Here is a 13,583-nt window from a genome sequence, read left to right on the forward strand (position 1 = left end):
TTTTTGGCTGGAGAGTCAGTTCACCTCGCTCTGAGGGTGGGTGTGGTTAGTTGACTGAAAGGCCGAGAGATTGAGCGACACTGTCGGTGACCTTGTTCATTCCATTCACTAAAAAGAACTAGTTCTTTTGACCCATACGTTCATGACCGACACACCACTAGTCATCACGTGTTGTTGCGCTGTTGAGTCAAACGAACGTGAACATAAGTGAACGGACTGACTCGACACGGCTGACCGGGTCTATGCACAGGGGGAGATCACAGGCTAACGACCAATTGACCGAAATGAACGGATCTTTTTTACTGAATGAACTGGAATGATCCGGTTCACTGAAATGAACGATTTTGCCCACAAGGGAGGGAAAAAGGGGTCAAAGTCTTTTTCTACTGTGTTCACCTGGTAGGCCTTGGGGGAGGTCAAACAGCTGGCCAGGGGTCCGCAGCAACTGGGCAGTGTGGACGTGAGTGGGGGGCCGCTGTGGGTCAAGATGGGCTTCAGGTAACTGGATGCCGTTTTAAGGACATCAGCAGACATTTTGGAATACTACATACTGTACACCAAGCGTCTTAATTCGGCATTCCCAAAGTCCTTTAAACCTTTAACATGGGAAGTGTAGGCCACTTGCCGTGTGTGTCGCCAAAATAGTCATATGCAATCTGTACCTTGTACAAAAAGCCATCCAAACCACACGGCACAACAACGCACACGATGCACCATGTGGGTGTGCACACACTATTCTCATTTCTCTCATTTATTTTCTCTTCCTAAGATTCCTTATGTTTTTATCATTTCTGCTGCATTGTTTTTTCTTCTTGTAATATTATGACTTTATTCTCATAATATTTTGACTTTCTTCCCAGAACATTATACTCCCCCCCTCAACCTAATTTTCCAAATAAATTACAACTTTATTAATTGTTTTGGTTGTTTCGACTATTGTTTCGATATTACAACTTAAAAAACTAATATTTCAACTGTATGCTACTAAAATATTGTATGATTACAAGTTTAATCTGAGAAAATTGTACCTTTATCTCCTTGTTAGAATACAACTTTTTGTCTTAATATTTTGACTTTATTTTGTAACATTCATTAGTTTTCTCCCGCTTATCCTCACGAAGGTCACGGGCATGCTGGAGCCTATCCCAGCTGCCTTCGGGCGAGAGGCGGGGTACACCGTGGACTGGTGGCCAGCCAATCACAGGGCACATATAGACAAACAACCATTCACACTCACATTCCTACCTATGGACAGTTTGGAGTGGCCAATTAACCTAGCATGTTTTTGGAATGTGGGAGGAAACAGGAGTACCCGGAGAAAACCCATGTATGCACGGGGAGAACATGCAAACACAGAGATGGCCGAGGGTGGAATCGAACTCGGTTCTCCTAGCTGTGAGGACTGCACGCTAACCACTCAAGTGCAGCCCTATTTTGTAGCATTATGACTTTAAATCTGCTACCAAATTTTAAAAAACTTGCAACTTTATTTGTTGTTTTATTAGTTTTAAATAACATTACAAGGGATGTCCAACTTTCTTGCCGAAAAACCGATATTGTCCAACTCTCAATTACCGATACCAACCAATATCGCATTTTTATGCTGATGTCGAGCAGATAATTATCCCCAAATATTACCATTATAAAAAACTTTATTTAATATTTAAAGTGATAAAATTATATTATTTTCCCTCATAATGTATCATATTATTCGTAAAAAATTATGACTAAGATTAAAAAAAATTCTCTTAATAGTTTTACTTTATTCTTGTAAAATTGCTGCAGCTTTTTAAAATTAATTGAAATATATTTTTTATTTAAATATATATTTTTAAATATATATATTTTTTATTTAAATATTTTTGCTGTTGTTGTGGGTTTTTGTTTTTCTTATTAAATGATATTTAATGGCCACCGGGCCACACATTGGACACCCGTTTTATAGTATTGTCCCTTGACAAGATGTACTTGTGGGTGTACTCTGCAATGTGCTCTGAGACAATAGTAGTATTGAGCGACTAAGCCAGTCTAGAATACAGTGAGCGTGCAGGAGTCCACACCAGACAAGAAAAGGATACTTGTGATCAAAGGTGTACCACATCCTGAAGAGCCAAGCGCTCTCCTGTTTGGTTTTACTGGGGCCTTCAGCCTGGGAGACGTCCTGCACAATAAAAATCAGATTAAAAAAAAGACAAGATATTTTCATTTTGTGTTTCAGTTGCATTATGGGTAATGTAGGAGCTCACATTTGGAAAAAGGAAACATGCAAAGTTACAGGTTACTTAATGGGCTCATTGTATGTAGTTCAGATTGTCTCAAGACATGCCGATTATTACCTTAAACACATGTAGTATCCTATCATTATAATATAAATGTATACATTTATTACAAGATAGATAAGAATCCTTGCCTGCCCATCAATTCATAAATAATGTATTATAATAGCTCATGTATGGAATACATTTACATACATCTTCCATTCTTTGTTGTTTTTACATATTACCACAGTCTTCTGGTCCATTTGCTGATTTCTTTCTGGTTTTCTTCCTTAATATCTTTAAAACCAGCATGAAGTTGCTAACCAGACCCTTCCCAATAAACAAACAATAAATCATTCTGAAAGAGCTGAAACTTGCTGAAACACTGCTCGTCTGTCTTCTATTTCTCTTTTTGACAGGCGGAACGTTCTGTGCGTCTTCTTCCTGCTGACGCGGCATGTGTATGTTCCGTTTGTACAAGTTCCACCTGCAGGGAAGAAAGAAAGAAAGAAAAAAAACACCCTCACCCCTTGAAGGACCTGGAAGGTGTCTGCAGACGGCTGCGGGTCCTGATCGGGGTCCACTCCCACCCTGCAATACGAGAAAGACATAGTCATGGTCCCATGTGGTCTTGTGGTGGACAACCAGGCTCTAAAAGTGGCTGCTATTCCCGATGGGGTATCGAACAATGTGACTGTGTGTTCTGATAAACGTGATTCATATTTTGCTTGCAAGGCAACACTTTAGAATGTGTCCACAAGCCGCAGCTTCCTGTTTCGATAAGACAAGACGTTGCAGTGTCGCAGAAATGCCGCTTTCAAGCAGATAGCAGACAGAGGCGATATTGCAGCATCACTGGAAATTACACGCAACACTCCTTCATCCAGGCAATACCCATAAAAGGCCACTAGGGGACAGTATCGCTCTTCAAACCTCCTCCCGCATTTTGTTTTATTGCAGCTTGATTTACTTGCATTAAAATGTTAAACTCCCTTTTTGGCAATTGTGATTAAGAATGCTAAAATGTTACTTTAATCCCTCACCACAAGTAGGATTCCTTATTGATAAATGAAATATGTTAAATGATGATATTGATAAATGAAAAAATCAGTTTCTGATCTAAATACAAGTTTTAACATTAGAGCCCTCTCGACATTAAATAACATCCCTATAGTCATCTTTACACTCCTATTACCCAATATGGTAGAGAAAATAAGAAAGATGTAAGACGTAAATAAGACTGGTGTTTGTGTGTTCCCCGAGGGGGGGGGTGTCAGACAGGAAGTGACGTTGGGGGTTCAGAGTTGCGTTACGGCCACAACAGTAGCAACACGTAAGGGATTATTGTGCCTGTTGTGAGAACACTGAAAGCCTGCTGTTCCCCCGATCAACTCTGGTGCTTGTGCGTCTCACCCTACATTACAGTAACATTACTGACAGTCTTCATTTTTCATGTTTTGGTTTTATGGAATTGTATGTATTTTATGGTCTGATTTTACCCTTCTTTCTGGAAAGCATTTTCAATGACCTTGTGTACAAACTGTGCTCTGGAAAGAACCTTGCCTTGCCTTGACACCTCGTTTGAATGTGTCTTCTGAATGCCTTATATTTGTATTTTACTTCATTTAGCCATTTTTATGCAGGAAAATGTTTCATTTATTAAATACGTATGTACGATTTGCATATTTGTGGACTCTTTGGGGTCTGTTAGGCCCTATTCAATCATGAAACGGCATGATTCATTAAAGTGTTGCAAAATTCAAAGGGACGACTGTATTGGGTATTAAGAATGTAAAGGTGACTATAGGGGTTTTATTTCAGGTCTAGAGGGCTCTAATGTTACAAGCGTAATTAGAAGGTCATAAATAAGTTTTCTGTGCCTTATGTGTCATATTTTCTCATATTATGTCTACTATATTGGGTAATGGGAGTGTAAGGGTGACTATAGGGGTGTTATTTCATGTCTAGGGGCTCTAATAATGTTGAAAAGTGCAATTAGAAGGTTGTAAACAAGTTTTCTGTGCCTTACACAGCATGACAGATCAAGAGGGCGGTAATAATGTTAAAAAGCATATTTAGAAGGTCGGAAACAGGTTTTCAGTGCCTTATGTCATATGTTCTCTTATTATGTCTACTATATTGGGTAATAGGAGTGAAAGGTTAACTATAGGGGTGTTACTTCATGTCTAGAGGGCTCTAATAATGTTTAAAAGCGTATTCAGAAGGTAACAATCATGTTTTCTGTGCCTTATACGTCATATTGTCTCTTATTATGTCTACTACATTGGGTAATAGAAGTGTAAGGGTGACTACAGAAGTGTTATTTCATGTCTGGGGGGGGGGGCAGTAATAATTTTAAAATGTAAAAGGTGGAAAACCGATTTCATGCTGTAACTACCAAAGTATTCCAGTTATGAATAAAGAATCCTACTTGTGGAAATTCATTTATCATGGTCGGGTCTGTAACCAATTATCTGCCATAAACTAGGGATTACTGCAATTCTATTTGCTTGATTTCCCAATGGGGGGAATTGTGTTCTAAAATAAGAATTATTTGTTTAACTCACCCAACAAAAAACATGTATAAATGCCCCCCCCAGCATGCAGGGATTAAAATAAACATGTGCTTATATCAAAAAAGTGTGGCCTTCCATGAACAACCAACAGTAGGAAATGCATGCCTTGGCTTTGTTGTTGAGTGGTTTCCATGACAACCAGCCAATAACTATCACTTTGGAATGAAAGAGCTCTTGAAAGGGGGAGCGGGATAACCTTTCTAAATTCTTCACTAAAATGATTTGAGATGGAGATGAATAAAGTAGCGACAGTATCTCTCCTTTTTGGTGGAGAACTGGTACTGGATTGTGGATTCCTTCTTCAACCTCCTGGACAAGAGGATCATTTATCATGTTCTTATAAACATCATTATGCACATCAACACTCACACACACATGATCTTTGTGTGGAGAATCTTAGAAGCCGGAGAAACAAAGAGACAAGCACAGGAGGCCTCCGATAGGGAAAATGCACACACACACACACACACACACACACTTATATAAGAGGGAGTTCCACTGACTTCCGCTGATCCACTCATCCTGACCCCCTCCTCCCTCCACGTGATGATTCTTCACAGCCTACTTTGTCTTCAGACATGCAACCTTCAACATGGAGGAAACGTCTTCTTCCTCTTTGGCAGCTAACACACAGCATGCTGACCTCCAAACTATACATCTAGTAAAGGCTGTAGTATATACTCAAAGAATACCGCATAAAAAAGCCTTGTCCACACCCACACCATGATAAAACGCACAACCAGAAGATACCAGAAACTTGACCCCTCCAGACAGACACAGAAGCTTCACCATCACCAAGAAAGTCCAACACCACTTCCTGTACTAGTACATTCCCGTACAGCACCTGATGTACTCCCACTTTCCGTGTCGGCGTCGTTGCTCCCGTCTGCCCTTGGCTCTGCCACAGCATAAAGACACATTCAACATACTGTACACTGACTACTCTAAAAGTACAGTATATTCCATATCCTGACTCGCTGGTGGTCTTATTTGATCCTTTTGATTCTTCTACCATGCAAGGTGACAGCTGTCATTCATTACCTGCCAGGGAGCCTTAGCATGAATGAAGCATAAGGTCTTTATTACGAGCAAGAGTGCAGTCCTGGCTGGGTTGGGACTTTTGAATGATTTTGAATCATTGTTGAAATCGCATTATAGTCAAACCTCAGATTTCATACGTGGCAGCTTTTGCATGATTCAGTTTTTGTTTTCTTATGCCCAGGTTTTGTATGATTCAGTTTTCTTAAACATATTTTGCTGACGTGTTTCCTTGTTTTGTATGCATCAGTTTTTGCATGATTTGGTGTTAGTCAAAGATTTTGCGTCAGATTTCATACGCCCCATTTTCTGTCAATCATTTTCACTTGTTTAGTGTTTCCTAAACAAGTGTTTCCTTGGTTTTTGTGTGCATCAGTTTTTGCATGATTTAGTTTTAGTCAAAGATTTTGCGTCAGATTTCATACACCCCATTTTCTGTCATCATTTTCACTACAATATAGCTCCGTTTTCATATGTCCCAGTTTTTGTATGAGTAGAAAATTTTCACTAAAATCCTACCTCGGTTGGCATATGATTTAGGGTTTTAATTACAATTTCTGTTACATTTTGTCTTGGTTTGAGTACACCCTAGTTTTTGTATGATTCAGTTTTCATTAAAGGCCCTTGCTAAAAAATGTTTCCTCGGTGTCCACATGCAGCAGCTTTCACCTGATTCAGTTTTATTCAAAATTTTTCACAAAACATTTCCCTGAGTTTTCCTATGCCCAGTTTTCAGATGATTCAACTTTCATCAAAAGTGCCTGCTAAAATTTTGCCTCAGTTTTTGTAATTCACTTTTTTGGTGGAAAATATTTTACATCCCACTAGTTGATATGATTTGGGTTTCATCTAAAATATGCAAAATTTTGCCTCAGTTTTGGTATGGGTCAGTTTTTGTATGATTCAGTTTTCTTAAAAACATGTTTTCCAGGGTTTTCGTATGCCCCCGTTTTTGTGTGAGGAGAAATTTCATCATGCCTTGGTTGGCATATGATTTGGATTTCAATGAAACCTTCTGTTCAATTTTGCCTTGGTTTGAGTACAGCCCAGTTTTTGTTTGAGTTTGTTTTCTTTTTTGAAACATTTTTGCTGTAATGTTGCCTCGGCTTTTGTATGCACCAGTTTTTACATGTTTTGTTTTTCATCAAAAATTTTGCCTCACATTTCATGCCACCATTTTTTGCATGATTCTGTGTTTCATCAAAATTTGATGAATGTCTCGGTTTTCATATGTCCCAGTTTTTGTATCATTCAGTTCCCATCCAAACCTTTCTTTCGATTTTTCTATGGTTTTCATATGAAAACCAAATAATATGGTAACCAATGAAAATTTTGCCTTGGTTTGAGTACACCCCAGTTTTTGTATGATTCAGTCTTCATTAAAAATGAAAATATTAAATATTTCCTCGGTTATACATGTGCCCAGTTTTTACAGGTTTTGGCAAAAATGTGCTTTTCTTTTGATTTTGTAGACCCCAGTTTTTGGAGGATTCAGTTTTCATTAAAAATGTCCTGAATACGTTTGCCTTGGTTTTCCGTAGGCCCCAGTTTTCTTTGTCTGAAAGAACTTTGGTTCCACATTGCACGTAACAATCATATTTGCCCTGTACCGCATCGTAGCCGCTCCAAAAATACACGTACATGATTGAATAAAAATGGCAAACAGGAACTCCCTGGTGGAGGTAATTAGCACAGATGCAATATTGTGTGTGACGGATTGACATCTCGGACTGGGTGCTATGCTCAAGCTGATTGCATCAGGAAAATCAGGTGGGGACCATCATGCAGAAACGCAACTTGGACGGAGAAACAAGACACTAGCAGGGCAAATTACGGCCGCATGCTCTTGTTACCATGGCAACGAGTTCACTAAGGGGAGATTTTGCCAGTGCCACACAGAACACAATAGTTTCTCCTCGGGCTGGGGCGGCATTAGTCATACTAAACAGAGCGCGTACACACACACACACACACACATATAATCGGCTTTATGGCAGCAAATAAAAGCCCTCCGATGTGTGTGTGTGTGTGTGTGTGTGTGGTAGTAACAAGAAGAGGTTGGAACCAAAACACTACATGAGTAATCTGTTACTGCGCTTTTAGCAGCAGCTTGATTTGTCTTAAAAGTTCTAAAAACGAGGGGAAGAGCGTGGGAATGAGATGCAGAGAATTCCCTGGAATATGCTGGAATTCTGGCAGAGCTCTCTGACCCCCTCTCTTGGACGATCAATCAGATGGCCTCACCTCTTTGGGCGGAACAAATATTTAAAAAGGGGGTATCCAATGTTGGCCCGGGGGCCATTTGGGGCGCATAGCTGCTTTTTGATTGGTCTATATTCTACAAATCTAATTTAACGAGAAAAAAAGCAAAATTAGACAGATCAGCAGTAAATTTACAAGAATAAAGTCTAAATATTCAAGAAAAAAAGGTCAATCTAAGGAGAAAACATTGTCATTTACAAAAATAAATTTGCATCATTTTAGTAGCATTAAGTTGATATATTGAAGAAAAAAAAGACAAAGTCGGAATATTATGGAAAACAAAGAAAACAAATGAAGTTGTAATTCTTGGAAAAAAAACTAATTCTCGCAGAAAAGTTATGTTGTTACAAAAATAAAAAATCAATATATAAAGTAAAGAAGAACAAATTTAACCAATTAATTTGATGAAAATATAGTCAAATTTTTTAAAGAAAAAGAAGGCACAATTGTATGAGAACTAACTAATAATATTGTCAAAATTGTAATATTACAGAAAGTTTTTTTTTGAAAATTTGGTCACATTATAGGAAAAGACATAATCATGAAAAAAAACTTACATGAAGAATGTTTAAATAGTATAATAAAAACAAACTGTAAAAATTTAAATAAAAATGCTGTAAATTTATGAGACTCCAGTGAAAACATTAAAGGATACCTCTTGTGTTTTTTCCACTTTTCTGCCCTATAAAGTAGTTATGTTAGTTAAAGGTAATAGTTAAAAGATGCCAAAGTTTCAGATATTGAGGTTTGTGCATTTGGAAGTGAGCCCTAAAAGAAGTTTGGGATGGCTCAAAACACTCAGAGTGTTTCAGAGGGCGTTAAAAAACTGCTCCTTTGTGATGTCACAGAGGAGCTGACTTCTTCATATGGGCGTGGCTGTAAGCCAGATACACCCTCTGCCTTCCCCCAAGCTCTACTTCTCAGTTTACGAGGCAACCTCAGGCAGAAGTTATTGGAGCAAAAGAAAAATATTTTCATCTGTCAACGCCATTTCACACAGGACTGTTTTTGTGAGCATGAATGTGAAATATCCATTACTGTCTGACAAACTGTCGGACACGTCCACGGAGGTGGAGAGAACCACAGTGTCCAATACCAATGTTGTGCCAAGATTGTCTGCAGTTCGTAAACATGGCACCCTCACGTCCGGCTTCTGAGCTCCATGGCACCAGCGGTGCCTCTGACAAAGTGTGTCCGACAATGAGTGCTCCTCCTCAGGCAGGCGAGGTTGGAGGAGCACTAGCGATGCCTACGCTTTATGAATTCATACACGGTAAGCTAGGGGTCTCCAGCCAGTAGATCATGAGCTGCCAGTGGCTCCTAAACTTTTCAATTAGCTCTCCAAAGACTTTCTTCATTTATTATCAACTCCTATACCCACTAAAAGTAGAAAGTGGGGTTCGTTCAAAATTGGGAAACACTTTCAGTGTGTGACCAATCACAGTGGAATGGGCGTGCCCGAAGGGGGGGTGTGTGGAATAAAGTAAAACAGACCGTTTTGGCGGGAAGTACAAATTCAAGGAAACACAGCTGGAATAGGTGCAGATTCTGGAAGATCTAGAAAGTTTCTAGGTTATTGTGTGTAGCTGCTCTATAGGAGTCCACAACTCAATACAAAGGTCCAAGGTATGGAGTAGTATCGATATACCGTACGTCTCGTCATGACTGTTGTTTATGATCAAGTCAACATACTTTCAACATCACTTTCTCATGCATTCCCAATCATAATCAAAGAAATGTGTGTGACTACTTTCATGATTGAAATCATCGCAGAGATGTCACCTGATGTGCAGCCAAGACAACATGGGTGTGGTCCCTCCTCCAAAGACCCAGACGGTGAAGAAGACGATTAGCAGCGTGGTGGTGAAGATCATCTGGCGGGCGTAGGTGGCCGTGTCACGAATGGCCAGGGCGAAGGCCATGGCGCCACGCAGACCTGCGAGGGAGGATCACATGCTCACATGAAGATCACAAGAAAGGAAGAATGAAGCGTACCGGCAAACATCATCATATGCTGGAAGTTCCCCTTGATCTTGTGTCTGCGGCCCAGGTTGAGCAGGAAGGAGAGTGGGTAGATGTTGAAGGCTCGGCCAATGAAGATGGCGATCTGGCAGGTGGCTGGTTAAGACATTTTTCCAACAATATGACGACAATATGATGTGAGGAGCGGCTGAAAGGATACAAAAGCCCCCGTGATGAAGATGGGGCTGAAGACGTGGTTCTGGAAGGTGAACAGAGCCAAGCCCATGTAGGAGAAGATGAAGTTCTCAGCCAGGAAGTGAAGGACCTCGAAGAGCTGACACAACATTAGGTACACCTTTACTCATACAATCATGTATCATGTATCATGCGAAAATAAAAATAAATAGATAAATAAAAATAAAAATAAAAATAAAAATAAAAATAAAAATAAAAATAAAAATAAAAATAAAAATAAAAATAAAAATAAAAATAAAAATAAAAATAAAAATAAAAATAAAAATAAAAAAAATCTCTTTGCAACACACAAACATCCCTTTGGAAAATTTTGGTGACCACTGGTTGAAATATAATATAATATAATATTGTAATATATAATAAAAGGATAAAGAATATTAAGATTTTGCATGTTCTCCCCGTGCATGCGTGGGTTTTCTCCGAGTACTCCGGTTACCTCCCACATTCCAAAAACATGCTAGGTTAATTGACGACTCCAAATTGTCCATAGGTATGAATGTGAGTGTGAATGGTTGTTTGTCTATATATGCCCTGTGATTGGCTGGCCACCAGTCCAGGGTGTACCCCGCCTCTCACCCGAAGACAGCTGGGATAGGCTCCAGCATGCCTGTGACCTTCGTGAGGATAAGCGGTAAAAAATTCATGAATGTCAAAATATTAACACAAAAAGTTGTATTCTAACAAGGAGACAAAGGTAAAATTTTCTCAGATTAAACTTGTAATCATACAGTATTTTAGTAGCATACAGTTGAAATATTAGTTTTTTAAGTCGTAATATCAAAACAATAGTCGAAACAACCAAAATAATTAATAAAGTTGTAATTTATTTGGAAAAAGAGGTTGGGGGGCAGTATAATGTTCTGGGAATAAAGTCAAAATATTATGAGAATAAAGTCATAATTTGTCTATATATGCACTGTGATTGGCTGGCCACCAGTCCAGGGTGTACCCCGCCTCTCACCCGAAGACAGCTGGGATAGGCTCCAGCACCCCCACGACCCACGTGAGTATAAGCAGCAGAAAATGAATGAATGAAGATTGTATTTGATGCATGAAATCTGATTTTTGACATAAAGGTAATAATAAAGGACGGTTTACGGTCATTGGTTAGATTCAGTAGGTGTTCCAAATGCTGTGGCCATGAAGAAACCACCAAGTCAAGAGAAAAGTCATCTAAAATGTCAGACTATGTAAACGTGTGTTGTTGTCTAACTCTAATCTATAGACTGAACTCCACACAGGCGGTGTCCTCAGACAGTGGCGATTAAGGTCACAGCAGGCAGATCGTTGGACCATCTGGCAGCGGGGTGTTTGTCAATGATGGGGGTAGGGTGGGTGGATACAGTGCCGCCAACGTGCAGGCTTGAGAGGGCGTTACCTGCTTGGTGCGCTTGGTGGACTCCTCGGAGAGGTTGTTGTAGGTGTAGTGGGCCTGGGTGATGCCGCAGAAGAGCACGGCCACCACGCCTGCACCGGAACGCACGTGTCAGGAAGCACAGCATCATATGGCGCATTGACTGGCTATTTTTAATCACCCCATTCTCCAAGCTCACCCGTGAATCCGCAGGCCTCGGCCAGCAGGAAGGTGCTCCAGGACATGAGGAAAAAGAGGGCGGTCTCCAGCAGGGGGAAGCAGTGCAGCTTGGTGAACTTGGTGACGTGGGAGCAGACGGGTTCAGGAGCATCACTCGGTTGGGACTTATCTGAGGGATTTAACATACACTACCACAATACTCATACTCAATACTACAATACTACTACAATACAACAATACTCATTTTATGGGTCTGAAAGGATATGAGAGCGGTCACCACCCCTGTGGCGGCGCCCATCATAAAGGAGCCGCTGAAAATCCCCAGGAAGACGCCCACCGACTTGAAAAAGGCCGAGGCGTCAAACATGTGTGTGTTGGCGCCTCTGGGCTGGTAGGCCACAATGGAGCTGAAATACAGAAATTATTATTTTTAAATGACAGCCAAGTTTTTTAAAACTGGAGAGAAATGGTTTGATATTGTTTTTAATACGTCAAAACAATATATAACATGTTTTTACATTGAGTCCTACACTGTAATATGGATTCAATGTGCTTCACATGCAATAAATATTGCACACTCTCGCCAGAAGAGGGAGGCAGAGGGCTTCAAATCTGTCTAATACTAATAGGACTCATCAAACAATAGGAATAATAATAATAATTTCAACACTACTACTACTACTACTTCCAGTTAAAATGCCGCTTATTCTCACTGGGGCTGTGGGTATGCTGGAGCCTATCCCAGCTGTCTTTGGGCGAGAGGTGGGGTACACCCTGGACTGGTGGCCAGCCAATCACAGTTTGGACTGCTACAAAACCCAATTTTATTATATTTTGTGTTATAATATATTTTATACATTTTTGGGTGGCTGCTTAAATCTTTGCAGCAGGGGCAAAAGGGAGCATAAACAAAAGCATAAGTAAATGTCGAAGAGTCTCACGATGACAACACGATGGCCACGGCGTCGTTCATGACGCTCTCTCCAAACAGCAGCGCGTAGAGGTCACCATCGGCGTGCAGCTCGTTAAAGATGGCCAACACCGTGACTAAAGTCATTTAAACAACAAAGAAATAAAGCTTAACACACCATGCACAAAAAAATGGCGTTCATGGGTGGGGGGTCCTTGCCTGGGTCAGTGGCAGAGATGATTGCGCCAAAGAAAAGACAGTCGGTGTAGTAGAACTTGTTGCTCAGCTGGCCCACCACTTGCATCAGTTTGACCACGCCGTACATCAAATTCCTGCAGAAGAATACACGCCAACAGCAGGAGTCAAACACGGGCTCACTATTTGGCAAGCGGGAGGCGGTTGTAAACTAGCAGCTTGTAGCTCTTTATTAAGCGTGAACTAAATGGTGGATACAAACACTTTTGTCCTCCCCAAAGTAGAGGCTCACCCAATCACGAAACACGAGATGGCGGTGCCGAGGAATGCGTAGGTCAGAATGGAGCCCAGATTCCGGAAGAAGTGTTTCTAAAATGAGATACATTGAACACAATTCACTTCATGTCAAAAAGGAATTTCAACAAAAATGCTTGGAGAATAAAGTAGTCAATTTGAAGATAACCGACACAGAAAACGGATGAATGAATGGAATTTACGAAAAAAAAAGTTGTAAATTTACAAGAATAATATTAGGTGTTGGGCTGCACAGCAGACAAGTGGTTAGCGCGCAGACCTCACAGCTAGGAGAGAGA

At 40.3% G+C, this 13,583-nt stretch overlaps 1 protein-coding gene across 1 annotated transcript in view; it reads right to left on the reverse strand.

Moving 5' to 3' along the window:
- The window catches only part of slc9a7 (solute carrier family 9 member 7), a 30,318-nt gene that overhangs the window by 3,858 nt on the left and 12,877 nt on the right, over nt 1–13,583 (reverse strand). Inside the window, exons 4-15 of the mRNA XM_078790251.1 lie at nt 13,283–13,359; nt 13,015–13,127; nt 12,827–12,932; nt 12,151–12,292; nt 11,905–12,010; nt 11,730–11,818; nt 10,317–10,430; nt 10,130–10,241; nt 9,917–10,070; nt 2,786–2,849; nt 2,079–2,161; nt 397–502 (exon numbers count right to left, since the gene is read on the reverse strand). Of these exons, the coding sequence (XP_078646377.1) occupies nt 397–502; nt 2,079–2,161; nt 2,786–2,849; nt 9,917–10,070; nt 10,130–10,241; nt 10,317–10,430; nt 11,730–11,818; nt 11,905–12,010; nt 12,151–12,292; nt 12,827–12,932; nt 13,015–13,127; nt 13,283–13,359 (1,266 nt within the window). The remainder of the gene's footprint in view (nt 1–396; nt 503–2,078; nt 2,162–2,785; nt 2,850–9,916; nt 10,071–10,129; nt 10,242–10,316; nt 10,431–11,729; nt 11,819–11,904; nt 12,011–12,150; nt 12,293–12,826; nt 12,933–13,014; nt 13,128–13,282; nt 13,360–13,583) is intronic.

The sequence above is a fragment of the Doryrhamphus excisus genome, linkage group LG4 (assembly GCF_037039965.1).
Source record: "Doryrhamphus excisus strain RoL-2023G ecotype Guam linkage group LG4, RoL_Dexc_Guam_v1.1, whole genome shotgun sequence".
NCBI lineage: Eukaryota > Metazoa > Chordata > Actinopteri > Syngnathiformes > Syngnathidae > Doryrhamphus > Doryrhamphus excisus.